Below are 14705 nucleotides of genomic sequence, written 5' to 3'. Positions count from 1 at the left end.
GTATTCAAAAGGCCGGAATAGCTCACAAGTTTGATTTCAGGTAAGGCCCTGCCTTGTTGGTGTGTACTTAGGAATTCTCAGTCTCGTGCATTATATATAGAAATGGTTCCATTAAATAACAATTGTCAATGTCAATCCTTTCCATGACAAGCATGATTGTTTACTATAAAAGAAGGATCACATAAAATCTCATTAAGTATTTCACCTAAGTCAAATATCTTATAATATATATTAATCTAATTACATAGTTACAAAAGGTGTGAATAAGAAAACTCCTACATAAATGTACTCATCCTACACAAATTAGGCAACATACTTGGATTACAATCAAATAGAGTCAACGTCCTCCAGAGAGTAGAGAATCTGCAATCGATGACGACTGACTCATTGCCCTGTCAAGATAAGGACACCAAATAGAAAAGTCATCAGAACACTCTGAAGTCAGAGATGGAAGCTCTGGCAGTGGAATCTCTCCTTCCAAATAGCGGATAACTTGTCGCATGCATGGCCTTGCAGTTGGAATGGAATGAGAGCAAAGCAATCCAAGTTTTAACACTAACTCCATTTCCTCCACTTTATAATTCATTCCCAATTTAGGATCCACAGTTTCAAGAATCGCTCCTCTACTCCAACATGAGATCACCCATTCCACTAATACAAAATACTCTTCTGATCCTTGTGGCTCTAGAGGCCTTCTACCACAAGCAACTTCAAGCAAAAAAACACCAAACGCAAACACATCCACACTAGGGTTTACTTTTCCAGTTCTAGAAAGTTCTGGTGCAAGATAACCAAAAGTCCCCACCACATGGGTGCTTTTAGGATCACCTCCATGATCATATAATCTTGCAAGTCCAAAATCTCCTAGTCTTGCCTTTAATTCCTTGTCTAACATCACATTACTTGACTTGACGTCTCTATGAACCACAACTTGTTCGCATTCTTCATGAAGATATAGTAACGCGAATGCCACGCTTTTGATTATCTGAAATCTTTGATTCCAACTCAATTTTGAATTTCTTGCTGATTGATCAAAGAGAAACTTGTCTAGACTTCCGTTGCGCATGAAATCGTAGACTAGAAGGAGCTCTCCTTTACGTCGGCAATACCCCAAGAGTGTCACTATGTTCCGATGCTGCAATTTACCGATACTCACGATCTCAGCAATGAATTCCCTCATCCCTTGTCTTGAATCATGCGAAACTCTCTTCACTGCAACTTCTTCTTTTGAGGTTGGTAAAATACCTTTATAAACCTTACCAAACCCACCTATACCAAGAAGCTCCTTCTCATTAAATCCTTTGGTTGCAATGTAGAGATCTTTATATTTGAACCTGTGAGGTCCATATTCAAGTTCCCAATCTTCAAGAACTTCTGCGAACTTTCTCTTCCTTCGAACAATGAAAAGGATGATGAAGATCGACATTAACACTAAACTAACACCGATCACAGGAAATCCAATTCCAAAAATTCTAGATTTATTTGTTTTAGATCCATTTCGAGGAAGCTTAGGAAGTTGGGAGAGTGAGAGATCTTTTGCTTGCCCGTTCATCCTAAAGCTCCACCCCAACATATAATGAGATACTTCCAAGGCAGAAGAAGATGATGAGAAGCCCACATACATGGGATCATCCACTATGGTTTTAGAAAGATCAATGTTGATGGACAAGAGTGGGATGATTGGTTTAGGGACAGTAATGGGAGCTAAAGTCACATTGAGTTGCTGCTTTGTTGCATCATATTCCACCCAGAGTTGGATGGGATCTCCACTGATGAGGCTCAGGTTCAGATACTGATTCTCTTTATCGCTAAAATAAGAAGCCGGAACAGATTCGACAGATTTCAAGTCGTTTATATCAATACCAACGTGGTTGTCATTGATATCATTAAACTCTTGGTTTTGGAGGCAATCCAACTCGACTCCAATTACATGGTTGGATGAATTGCCGATGTTAGTGGTGTTGAAGAGACCAATATAACTGCCTGGGAAAGCACCAGGGAACTCTTTTGAGGGTGAAATCACCAACATGATTCCAGGACCTCCTACTGTTGTTAACTCAGAGAACATTGCAAATACAAAAGTAGTAGAGAAGGAGAGAACATTACCAGTGGACGTGTTCTTGAAGCGAACCGGTTGGGGGTAGAAGGCTTGACCCACCTTTCCTTTTGTGGTGTTTACCAACGTTAGAAGGCCATTCTCTGTAATCTGGGCTAAGCCGTTCAGGCTCATGTTGACTCCACGAAAGCCATTGTAGGTGAAATCAACATCTTCTTGTTGTTTTGAGGCCACAAATCTGCTAAAGAAAAGAAACAGCAGAATCCATTTGGGGAACATTTTGTTTGCCACTAGATTTTGTTCTCCCCTGATTTGGAAATTAAATATCTCTCGCTTTCATCTAAAGATTGTGAGGGAAAACTCAAGTCTTCTTCAGTATCCGATTTAGACCATAGTTTCGGACTTTTTGTTTTTGATGGAACATAGTTTTGGACTTTGGACCGGAGAAATTATAAAAGGAAAAAGTTCTTAGTTCCGGAATGTGTATGTCTATCTTTAAAGAGGAAAGAGATAGACACATGCCGTACAGAAAACTGCTTCCCCATTGTAGAATAGTTTTTCGCAGTTGCCAATTTAGACAATAGTTTGGACTTCGGACTCGAGAAAATATTGAATGGTGGCCGGCAATGATATCTTACTTGAATCTGTTCTGTGCCGTTTCCAATGCAAAGTTAACCATACGTGTCATTTGGTTGAGTTGAAATGGATAATTAATTTTACTTGGACGTTAAAATTAACGAAGACTATCAAAAAGCTTATTAAGACTATTCTTTGCGGTCTTTGACGAATACGGATCATCATATCCTTGTAAAAGAACAAGAGTTGCCGTTCATGTTCGTTCACAGACATTGAATTTTTCTCCTCAGGTTCCCTGCCACAAACATATTACTTATTATTAATTTTGGCCAAATATGCTGCGTCTAGACACATGGGGGTGGGTGAAATGATCACCCTGTCCCCCTGAATGGCAGGCCCAAGAGTCCAAGAGTAAGTTTGGGATCCAGATCCTCAACGGCACGCTGCCCGTAGTAGCCTATGCGGTGTAGACTGAGCCGCACACGCAAAGACCGCCTTACCCCTGCCCAAACGCCTTGCCTAAGCAAGGGTAAGATGGTCATTGCATGCATAGCTTAGTCTGCACCAGACTGCTACGGGCAGCTGCACGGTAGACGATCTGAAGTGGTAAGTTTGGCAGGATGGTCATATGTTATTTTGCTAGATGACAGGTTTTATGGTAATTGCTGCAAGATATATAATAGCTACCACTTTTTTGGAACCTGAAGTATTCAGTAATAGGGCTGGTTTGGATCATGCTACTAGCATAGGGTTGAAGATAAAAGAAGTGTGGTGTTCCAACCAACAGATCACTGATGTTCTTCCATCTCCAACAACATCCCCTTGGCCTTGGTATCTCGTTAATGACTTGATATATGTTAGTAATTAGATCATGATGTCTCTTTTGACAAAAAACGAGATAATTTTTGTATAGCCATTGCGCTTAACCTGGCTAAATATGCGCAAACCAAACACTATGTACATATTTCGTTTATCTAATTCTAAGGTTTTTGTTTTACCATAAAAAAAATAAAATAAAAAATAACACGATTGACTTCGCATTGGAAACGGCACAGAACATATTCAAAAGCTAATTAAGACTATTCTTTGGAGACTGTGACCCACATATTCTTTTTTTTTCACTCACACGAGGGAGAACCTAAAATGACGTAGTAAAAGAATGGAAATCCCAAACAATCATATAACGAAGACAAGGATTTATGTGATTTGATAAGATGTCACTCACCCTCACACACCTCTCTTGGAATAGTCTTCACTTCCTAGGGGAAGTAATTATAGCACCCCAGTCCTCTGATTCTCATTCCCCTCACCAAGGTTAAGATAAACTTTCTCCAAAATGAGATTACCCTAAACATAACAAGGAAATAAAAGAAAGGAGGGATGGATAGAACACTCAAAAACTTATAAATGAAACAAACTTAATTAACATAAAGGTAGACTAGCTTTTTTTTTTTTTTTTTTGGCTATCAGATCATAAAAATGTATATTAAAAGAGAAAAAACAAGGCGATACAAGAAAACATCCAGGCATACGGCATACCCGAATGCATACATGAACAAAGGAATCTGGAAATTCCCACATTCGGCATGGCTAACAGTCGGAAAAATTGAAACCACAAAAATATATACTAGATTACCTGGAAAAACTATATCTAAGTCTATGCTGAATCTCTCTTACTTAATGTGAGAAGGAAAATCAATCATAAAAGAATACTCTCGCTAGCTGCCTCCTTAGCCAAGAAATCAGCCGTCAGATTAGTTTCTATATAGCAGTGAGAAATCTTACAATCAATAGAAGCCATGTAAGAGAGATTGAAGAAAAATCCAATCTTACATCACAAATCTGCCTTGATTTGATGGCAAGAACAACAGCCATAGAGTCACATTCCATCCATAATTTTCCAAATGCACATTCTGCCTCGAGATTAGATTTGTGTCCAAGATAAATACTAAAGAAGTATAAGACCAAGTAGATCACTTACAAATAAAAGAGAACATATTAATGACTTGGAATGTCACTGGGGGTTGTGACCCAAACTCAAACTGTAATTCAATAGAGTCATCTGCCTCCAGAGAGTACAGATTCTGCAGCTGATGATGACCGAGTCATTGCGCTCCCAAGATTAGGACACCAAACAGAGACATCACCAGAACCTCTCGGAGTCACTGAAGTTGTGCCATTATTCATTTTGCTTAGAACAAGCAATGTCAGGTCGGATAGGTGTAGTTCCCCCTCCAAATAGCGCACAACCTGCCGCATACGGGGCCTTGCAGCTGGAATTGAGTGAGAGCAAAGCAATCCAAGTTTCAACACTAGCTCCATTTCCTGCACATCATAATGGATTCCAAGTTTTGGATCCACGGTATGAAAAATCGTACCTTTACTCCAACAAGATCTCACCCAATCCACCAACACCACACATTCTTCTGATGCTTGTGACTCTATAGGTCTCCTGCCACAAGCAACTTCGAGCAAAAAAGCCCCAAATGCAAACACATCCACACTGGGATTTGCTTTCCCTGTTTTACAAAGTTCCGGTGCAAGATAACCAAGCGTCCCCACCATATGGGTAGTTTGAGGGTCGGTTCCATGATCATATAATCTTGCAAGCCCAAAATCTCCTAATCTTCCATTGAGCTCCTTGTCTAATAACACATTACTAGACTTAACATCTCTATGAACCACAACTTTTTCCCATTCTTCGTGCAGATATAATAATGCCGCCGCAACGTTTTTGATGATTCTAAATCTTTGACTCCAATTTAATGTCATCTCTGTTGTTGTCTGATGAAAGAGTAATTTGTCTAGACTCCCATTAGGCATGAAATCATAGACTAGAAGGAGCTCTCCCTTACGCCGCCGGCAATAGCCCAAGAGTGTTACTATGTTACGATTCCGCAATTTACCAATACTGACGATCTCAGCAACAAATTCTCTCTCCCCTTGTCTAGAACTGTAGGATACTCTCTTCACCGCAACCTCTGCTTTGGATTTGGGTAGTACACCTCTATAGACACTACCAAAGCCGCCGACTCCTAGAAGCTCCTTGTTCTTAAAACCATTGGTAGCGATATAGAGATCTCTATATTTGAACCTGTGAGGTCTATAATCCAGTTCCCAATCCTCAACCACTTCTGCAAACTTTTTCTTCCTTTTAATTATAAGGTGGATTAAGGAGACCAAAATTAACAGTAAAGTAACACCAATCACAGGTATTCCAATACTGAAAATTTTAGATTTCCTTTTGGATCCAAAACTAGGAAGCTTAGGAAGCTGGGAAAGTGTTAGCTCTTTTGCTTTCCCATTCATCTTAAAACTCCAACCCAACACATAATGGTTTACTTCGAAGGCGTGACTAGCAGATGAGAAGCCAACAAACATTGAATCTACGACGAATTGAGAGAGATTGACGTTCAAGGACAAGAGAGGGATTGTTGGTTTGGGGGTGTCGAATGGTGCTAAAGTTACATTAAGTTGGCTTTCTGGACCAGAATATTCCACCCAAACTTGCATAGAGTGACCACCGAAGAGGGTCAGGTTCAGATGTCGATTCTCTTGATCACTAAAATAAGAAGCTGGAACAGATTCAACAGATTTCAAGCCGTTTATATCAATACCGACATGGTTACCATCAATATCATTGAATTCCATATTTTTAATGGAATCCAACTCGACTGCGATGACATGGTTGGATGAATTGCCGATTGTGGTGGTATTGAAGAGGCCTAGATAAGAGCCTGGTAAGGCACCTGAGAAATCTTTGGAGGGTGAAATTACGAAAGCCATTCCAGGGCCACCTACTGCAGATAACTTGGAGAACATGGAAAATACAAAAGTGGTGGAGAAGGAGAAGACAGTACTACTACCTGTCGAGGAATTGATGAATTGAAGGGGATGAGGGTAGAAGGCATGACCTTTCTGTTGCTTAGTGGTGTTTACCAACATAAGAAGTCCATTGTTGGTAATCTGGGCTAAGCCGTCCAAGCTCATGTTAACTCCTTGAAACCCATTGTAAGTGAAGCCAATATCTTCTTGTTGTAATGCTACAACAACAGATGATCTCCAAATAAGGAGAAGAAACAAAACTGCGAACTTGATGATGAACATTGTATAACAGTTATTCTTCTCTGTTCTCGTAATTAAGATCTGATCATGTTCACATATCCCTCTCTTTTATTTAATGAATTTTGTGAAAGAGGAATTGGACTTCTTTCTTTATCTACATACTAATCTAATTGAGTTGGTTCGTTAATTAGGATTTAAAATCAAAACGAATAAATGGTCTATGTAGGCAGGCTGACCATGATTTGGACGCAGTCATAGGGTAGAGGTTGATCGTACTATTTGATGAATGAATAATATCTCTTTTCTACCAAAAAAACACACACACACACATGAAGGATTAGACTTCATTTTCATTACAAAAAAAAAAAAAAAAAGGGGAAGTAGTTTTCTGTCCAACACTCCCATGTGTTTATCTCCCATCGGATTCCTCTACGGCGCATCTTGTCCCAACGGCCTTGCCGCACAGATACAGGGCCGTGCACAATGACCGTTGGCGCTCGGGCAGGGTTAAGGCGGTCATTGCGCGCAGCCCTATGTCTGCGCAGTTGGGGCAGTGTGCAGTAGAGGATCCGAATCCTTCTATCTCTCTTCTCCTCAAAACAAGGGGGCAAATGTGTCTTTTCATATAGGGAGGAGAGAGATAGACTATTGGAGTGGCGTAAGCCACACTCCCGGACAGAGTTCTTTTTCCCAAAACAAAAGGGGAAAATGTTTTTTGGGGGTGTAGGCCACGCCATGACACAATGGCGTGGGGGGGCCTAATGACCACCTCGCCCTCGAGATGTCCGTGCTCGCACTCTCATTGGTTGTGGTGCACGCGTGGCCCTTGCGCTCCCCCACAGAGAACACTCTCCTTAAAAAAAAGGATGGGGGAAGAGATCTCTATCTCGGCCTCTAGAGCTTACACACACACACTGGCTAATGGGAGCATGTGCCCAAGCATCGACCTCGTGGAATTCACCTTTCCATGGCGCAGTGTATTACTTTCGCTCATTTCTGTGTCTAGGTGCATTGGCGCAGACATGATTTTAGTGCACAATATCGGAGTGGGTATCAATCAACCTAGGAAGCGATACGGTATCGGCATGGATTAGACAAAAAATTGCCCTTGATTCTCCTTTAAAAATGCATTTTTTGACCATTTTACCCCTCATCCTTACCAGGTCACCGACATGATATCAGGATCGATCATTTACAAAACCGATACGTATTGCGGGATAGGGGGATACGATAGGGGCAAGAGCCACGCCAGCCACGCGATGCAAAAAAAAAAAAAAAAAAAAAAAAAAATAGAGGTAATGCGAAGCATTTTGTTTGTTTTTGGGTCCAATGAACCCCATTTGTTTTGGTAATGCGTAGCACTTGCGCACACGCACAACCTAGCTAGCAGGACTAGGTCCAACCTGGAGGTCCTGGATAGTCAAATCAATCAGAACATTTGACCTGTCCGTACACAAATCTTATGGGATTTATACAACCCATTAGCCTAACAGTTTGACGGGGGATTTGACCGTAAAAACAACTAGGTATGGTCTTGGTTCATAATTAATTAGCCAAAAATTTGTTGGTATTATTAATTAGCCAATTGAAATTGAATTGTGGCTAAATAATTAGGGCGTTCTAATCCTTTATATCATTCTAAAGCATTATTAGAAAATCAAGTTTTTTTATTCGACTCGTATTCTAAAAAAACCTGGTGACTCGGTTTTGTCAAATCCAGTCAAGATGAGTCACGTTTTTTTTATTTTATATTACAATAAATATGTATAAATTATTAAAAATTCATTAAAATACATAAAATATGGGGAAAAAAAACCAAGTAACCAGATATCAATGCAGTTTGGTTTATACCAATGAACAAGAGAAGGGAGTCAAGGAGTTGAGGCTTTCTTATTGTTTTAGATTATGGATTTACTATTTTCACAAACAAAAGATTATTGATTTACTATCTAGTTAACTCCATTTCTAAGTGAACTTGTTTTATGATATTTTTTTAAAAAACGATTAAACTCGTCGATTTTGTCATGATTCGGGTAAAATTACTGAATCTTATTTGACTTAGATCATTTAAGACTCAGTCTTGTAATTTTTTTCCCCCGGCCTAGTCTACACGACTCTTGATCAGATTTTTCAAAATTTGACTGGACTCAGACGACTCACCCTAGTCAAAACCCAATTTTCCAAATATGCTCTAAAAGCTAACCTATATCCGGCCTTTATAAAAGATACCTAGCAAGCAAGATTTCAAAAAGCTGTGAACTGGAATAGGAATCAGTCAATTGGTATTAGAATCGGTTGAGATTGATCCCGATTTTCTTAATTTTGGATAAAAACATTCACACCAAATAGCCAATTCCAGGGTTCTTGAGATCGATTCTAACCAATTCATATCCAATCGGAATCCGAATCAACAGGATGATTTCATCAATTTATCATGATTATAAAACCCTGCTTGAAGGAGGGTAAAGTCCAAATTTTACGCACAACTAGGCCTCTCTTCCCATCTGAGTAGTAAAAAATTTTCAGATCACCTGAAGATGTCCATGTGCCATGAATCATGATAAAGTCTGAAAGTTTTGTTGAAATATGATTAATTTGTTAATGTTAGAAATACAATAAAAATAGGGATAAAGAACGCTGCTTGGTCGTACGTTCCTACTACACCACGCAAGATTGGCAAAATGACCACCTTGCCCCCCATGTCTAATGGTTGGGCGCACTATCCCGTTGGCCCTCACCCGAGCCATGCGATCGAGCAACATTCTTTGTCCTGAGAAAATAATACATTTAAAGGTGGAACTTAACGCACTAAATTTCGCATATGGCTATATCCCCGCTATTCCTACGCCAAGTGCCTTTTTCTTGTAATGGTAGCGAGACAACACGGACCGAGACAGGGGTATGGTTCAAGTTCAGGTGGTGGTGACATTTTGGGGATGGTAAATTATTGCCACAAAAGAATTAGTGAACTGCCGATAGCAAAATACTCCTCTGTAGTGTGACATGATATGTAGCGCACATCCAACAACCCACAGTGCTTGGGCATGCAGCCCAGCACCCTACCTGTATGTTGGATTGCATGCACAAACACTGTTGGCCGTTGAATGGTGCACTACAGAGGACCCAAATCCCAAAATACTACCACATAACAGTAGTTGGGTCATAGAGGTGCATTTTTATTTTTATTTTTGGTTAGAAGCGAGCTTATATGTTATAAATTACCATAATAAAATTACAGTCTTAAGTATTTCTTCCCCATAGCATCATTCTGTACTAAAATAGAAAGTGTTGTGGGGAGGGGGGAGGGATTCTATACAAAGAGAGACTTCCTGCGAGGAATGCACCAAATTCGCCTCTAGTGGTTGGTGACACGACCTTTAGAGGTCACCGCCATAAGGGTTTTAAAAGCCTTAATTTCTTGTATGGCGGGCGCTCTCTCCCTGCAGCTCTCTGTTTTTCTTCACACTCCTTCCTCTCTCCATCTCACCTCCGTCCTCCCTCAGTAGTTTTCATGTGAGAAAACCTATTTTCTCGCCGACGAGACATTTTTGGTGTTGGTGAGAGAAAATTAAACTCAAAGTTCAAACAATGAATCTTTCCACTCTCGGCGCATTTCAAATGGTTGAAAAATATTAAGCAGAAGTAAACGGTACAGACTATTCTAAATTTTCTCTTCTTTCCGAGACATTTTTGGTGTTGGTGAGAGAAAATTAAATTCAAAATTCAAACAATGAATCTTTCAACTCTCGGCGCATTTCATACGGTTGAAAAATATTAAGCAGAAGTAAACGGTACAGACTATTCTAAATTTTCTTTCTCTTTACAAAACAGACAAACAAACACGTACAGCCTTGTTGTTGCCGACACCATGGATTGAGGTATTGGTATCGTATAATCTGTGTCGGGTGATATGTATTGGTTTTGTAAGTGATTGATCTCGATACCATGTTGTTATTGTATTGATTTAACATGGTACGTACAAGGGGTAAAATGATTAAAAACCCATGTTTAAAGGAGAATCAAGGATCTTGTCCGATACAGGCAATTCGTGCCGATACCAATCCGATATCATGCACTAAATCTATGACTGACACAGAATGAATGATGAGTCACATTAAAAAATTGTACTTTTCATTATGTTTTTTCCTCATTAAGATTGAGGGAAATTTTCATGCACCTCTCCTGACGTTTCACGTAATTATAGAAACATCTGTCAATCTTGGAAAATTATACGTGCCACCTATTTTTCTAAAAAGTTACTACATTAATCCATCCCCTTGGTATAAAAGACTAACAACGTTAAAATTAATAGATAAAATAACAAAAATGCTCTTATAAGTTGGGCTTGAAAAAAAAAATAAAATAAAAAAAAAAAGAAGAAAGAAGAAAGAGGGAAACACTACTCATCTTCCCCAAATCGTGACCAAGAACATGGAAACCAAATCCATGTAATGCCCTTGTGCTTTGGTTTAGGGCTCCTTGCTCTACAAATAAAATCTCAGATTTCAAGAAGCTTGTTGGCATTTGCTTCTCTGGTATTGCGAAATTGATTGGATTCCGTTAATTTAGCTTTGTTTTTTTAACATGAGATTAAGCTATCCACGACTAAATAAAGAGCTTTAGGTTTGTGGTCGGGTTCTATGCATTTAAGAAGACTATGAACTTGCAAAGATTTTTCTTTTCTTTTCCTTCTCATTCGATGATTTGGGCGTCAGAAGGTTTAGCTTATTATGTTGCAGGTAATGGTGTTTTGGGTAATATGAATTTGGTTTAAGTTTATGGTCAAGATTCCTTCTTGTAGGCTCGTAACCCTAGTTCCTATAGAAACTGTATCTGTGCTCCGTAAGTGTTTGTTCCGGTTGAGCTGGTGTGCTCCTTTGTGGGCTTAAGAAGAGAAACTAACTTTAATTTAAGTACACTAATGCAACTATCGAAAATATTGCTGGATTCGCCACCGTGTTCATACCTGAGAAATTTCTGGAAACGTTATTTGAGGGTTGCTGGATTTTCCTTGTAAGTGTTAGTCCGTCAGTTCAAGAAATTCTTGTTGAAATCCATTTTGTGTGTGCCCTGAACGGTTACACCTATAAGCTGTAAGCACCAAGTGTAGGTGCTTTGGTTTCCATGTTCTCAGTCACGATTTAGGGAAGATCAGTTGCGGAAGATAAGTTGTAGGTATTGCATAGGAAATGATTTGGGGAAGATGAGTTAGGATTTTTTCCTTTTTTCAAACCCAACTTGTAAGGGTATTTTTGTCATTTTACCCATTAATTTTAACGTTGTTAGTCCTACACTAACGGATTGGATGCATGTGTTAACTTTTTAGAAAAGTAAAAGGTATGCGAAATTTCCCAAAATTGACGGATGTTTTTGTGATTAAGTGATACCTCAGGGGAGGTACATGAAAATTTCCCTAAAATTAGTTGGTTCGGTCATGTAGTCCACTAACCCTAGCATCAGCATGGTAGAAATGCGCACAAAAGCAATGGGTTGGATATGATTTTCAATTTCAGTAGCGGTTGAATAGTTTTGTGTGCACAAAGGCATTGATTTGTATCTAGATGTGAAGCGTGCCAATCGGTTAACGTTCTTTGTCCGTTTGGTTTTTTTTACTGTTCACCAATTTATTATTTTCTTGATGCCGCTACCTTTCTTGATACCTCCACCTCATGAGCAGCCCGATAAATCCGTTGCTTTGGAGGTCAAGAGGGTCATTCAATTTGACACTGAATTCAATTTCTATCTTGATAAAACCATGTGAATGTCTGACAGGGAAAAAGAACCCTACCTAGTCACGTGGTTATTGCATCTAAACATAAGAGCATATGAAATTACCATCCTACTGCCCCTGATTGCAGCTGCAGGCCCAGGGGACTAGAAATGTATTATTTGATTTTCGGGCCAGGCATGACCCCAACTTGTCACATTAAAGCCTTCACATCTCTTAAATCATAATTGAGAGTTGAAGAGGATTACCTTGAGTTTTCTAGATAGTGCAGTAGTCAGGTTTGCTATGAAAGCTTCATGACTAGCATCATCATCAGAGTTGCTTAAGAATTAATTCAATATATAATCATTCCCATCCACCGGTTCCAATTACAAACAAGTAGTTCATTCCTCAAAAAAACCAAGTAGCTCGATAGGATACCAGAGGAGATGAGTGACTTAGTGCTTCCACAGCTTAGTTGATATGCAAATTGTGGCAAAATAACCCTATGGATGTTCATGATTTGCTGCCTCAAGCTGATCACACAACCCTGAAATCGTCGAACAGAATGTTGTTTCATATTAAAATGAGCTCGATATGATGTCCAATCAGTCACTGAGGAATATATATATATATACACAAATACACCACGGGAGGGTACGTAAGATTTTCATCCTCCCATATTTAACTACAATGTGCACCCTGAAACAGTGTGATTTGTTTCACCATTTTCCCGAAACAGTTTTTGAAAAACAGGAAAGATTTGTCCTTGGGCTTACTTTGTTTACGATTGAAGAAACCCAATTTATTAAATGGTGTTTAGTGATGACCAACAAATCGTCAAGGTCATCCGGATCACACTGAGCCCAGTCCCATACTAGCATTCCCAAGCCTATCCGAAAAAATGATCATAAATTTTAAAAACATAAAAGGCTACGTTTGGTTGCAAGGGAAATTAAAGAGAAGGGAAGTAAAATTTTCAAACCTTAAAAAGAAATTTTTGTAATGATTACCTCATGTGATTGTATAAACTACTTAAATTTTATACCATATTTTATAATAATACATTTTACATGTAATTTTTATTTTACTTTTTAAACCAAAGGGAAATAGATGCAAAGTAAAGTGATATTTAATAACCAAATATGGAATGATTTGGACTTAGTGATATAATCACATGAGGTAATGTTTACAAAAGATTCATGTTTTAGTTAAAAAATTTCACTTTCCTTCCCTTTATTTCCCCTTGCAACCAAACGGAGCCAAAGGGAAAATATTCTTAGGGGAAAAGAATACCTAGACATAGTAGCATGCAACAGTACAGCCTTGCCCTCCATGAAATAAAATATCGCATCTATGTTGATGTCCCTGCATGTGCTCTCATTGTCCCCCCATGCTGATGTAGGCATTACACGATCAGACAACGATAGATGGAATCTTCTAGGTCCATCAATGTCTAATAGTCTCCTTCTTTTTTAAAATGACAAACCATGATGATGTGGAAAGTAATTACTTCCTCTGAAAATAAGATTTATATCATTCAGTCATGTGTATTGTTTGAGAAAAAAAATTTCTAATCTGAAAAAGATTATCATGCCTTCTTCTTCAACCTTCCTTTTGTAATACCCCAAGGCATCTTCGGAGCGCTATGGAAAGGATGATGTTTTTGATGGCCATTGCCTCTATAATTCTAGACGGAGTTACCGCTAAAGATTTGCCTCGTACTATCTTCACTCCAAGCAATATTGAGAAACTTAATTTATGGTTGGAAGTTGTTTCTTCCCCCCTTGATTCTGATGTATCATCCTTTGGAAGATTGTTTTGTTTCTTTGTTTGGATTTTTCCTTCTCTAGCTTTCGTCACTAATGTGTTGTATTTTGTTTCCTTTTCGTTAATATAATTTTTCATTCACTACCGAAAATGGAAAAAAAAAAAAAAGGGGTCCTAGTCATCTAACCATTGATTAATACCTGTTGGGTTACATAAATACATATGTCAAAATCATTATTAAAAGAAAGATTTCAAGTCATCAATAATCGATATATATTAACTGGTTTTCATATGACAGGAAACCTAACTTAACAGCAAAGACAAAAAAACTACCCACAACTCAACAATAAATAAACCAGGCATAGAAAGTTACTTATTGAAGTTTAGAATAGTAGATCACTGATAATAATTAAAAGACTAACTTTTTACCAAAAAAGAGATAAATAAAAGACAACTTATTAAAGAAATCAAGCTAACAGCCAGGCTTCTTATGCATGACTTGGCTCAGTCCATGAAACCCAGAAAAAAATT

General features: G+C 38.7%; 2 protein-coding genes across 2 annotated transcripts; both read right to left on the bottom strand.

The window, feature by feature from the left end:
* Positions 1–330: 330 nt before the first annotated feature.
* LOC122661398 (L-type lectin-domain containing receptor kinase IV.1-like) lies at positions 331–2343 on the bottom strand. Its single transcript, XM_043856780.1, has one exon. It carries the CDS (start codon positions 2333–2335, stop codon positions 338–340), a length of 1998 nt encoding a protein of 665 aa, XP_043712715.1. The 5' UTR covers positions 2336–2343; the 3' UTR covers positions 331–337.
* Positions 2344–4684: 2341 nt separating this feature from the next.
* Positions 4685–6762, bottom strand: LOC122661392 (L-type lectin-domain containing receptor kinase IV.1-like). Its single transcript, XM_043856775.1, has one exon. It carries the CDS (start codon positions 6737–6739, stop codon positions 4691–4693), a length of 2049 nt encoding a protein of 682 aa, XP_043712710.1. The 5' UTR covers positions 6740–6762; the 3' UTR covers positions 4685–4690.
* Positions 6763–14705: the final 7943 nt, after the last annotated feature.

Source organism: Telopea speciosissima, chromosome 5, assembly GCF_018873765.1.
Source record: "Telopea speciosissima isolate NSW1024214 ecotype Mountain lineage chromosome 5, Tspe_v1, whole genome shotgun sequence".
Taxonomy (NCBI): Eukaryota; Viridiplantae; Streptophyta; class Magnoliopsida; order Proteales; family Proteaceae; genus Telopea; species Telopea speciosissima.
This window is presented reverse-complemented; position numbering and strand designations above follow the sequence as displayed.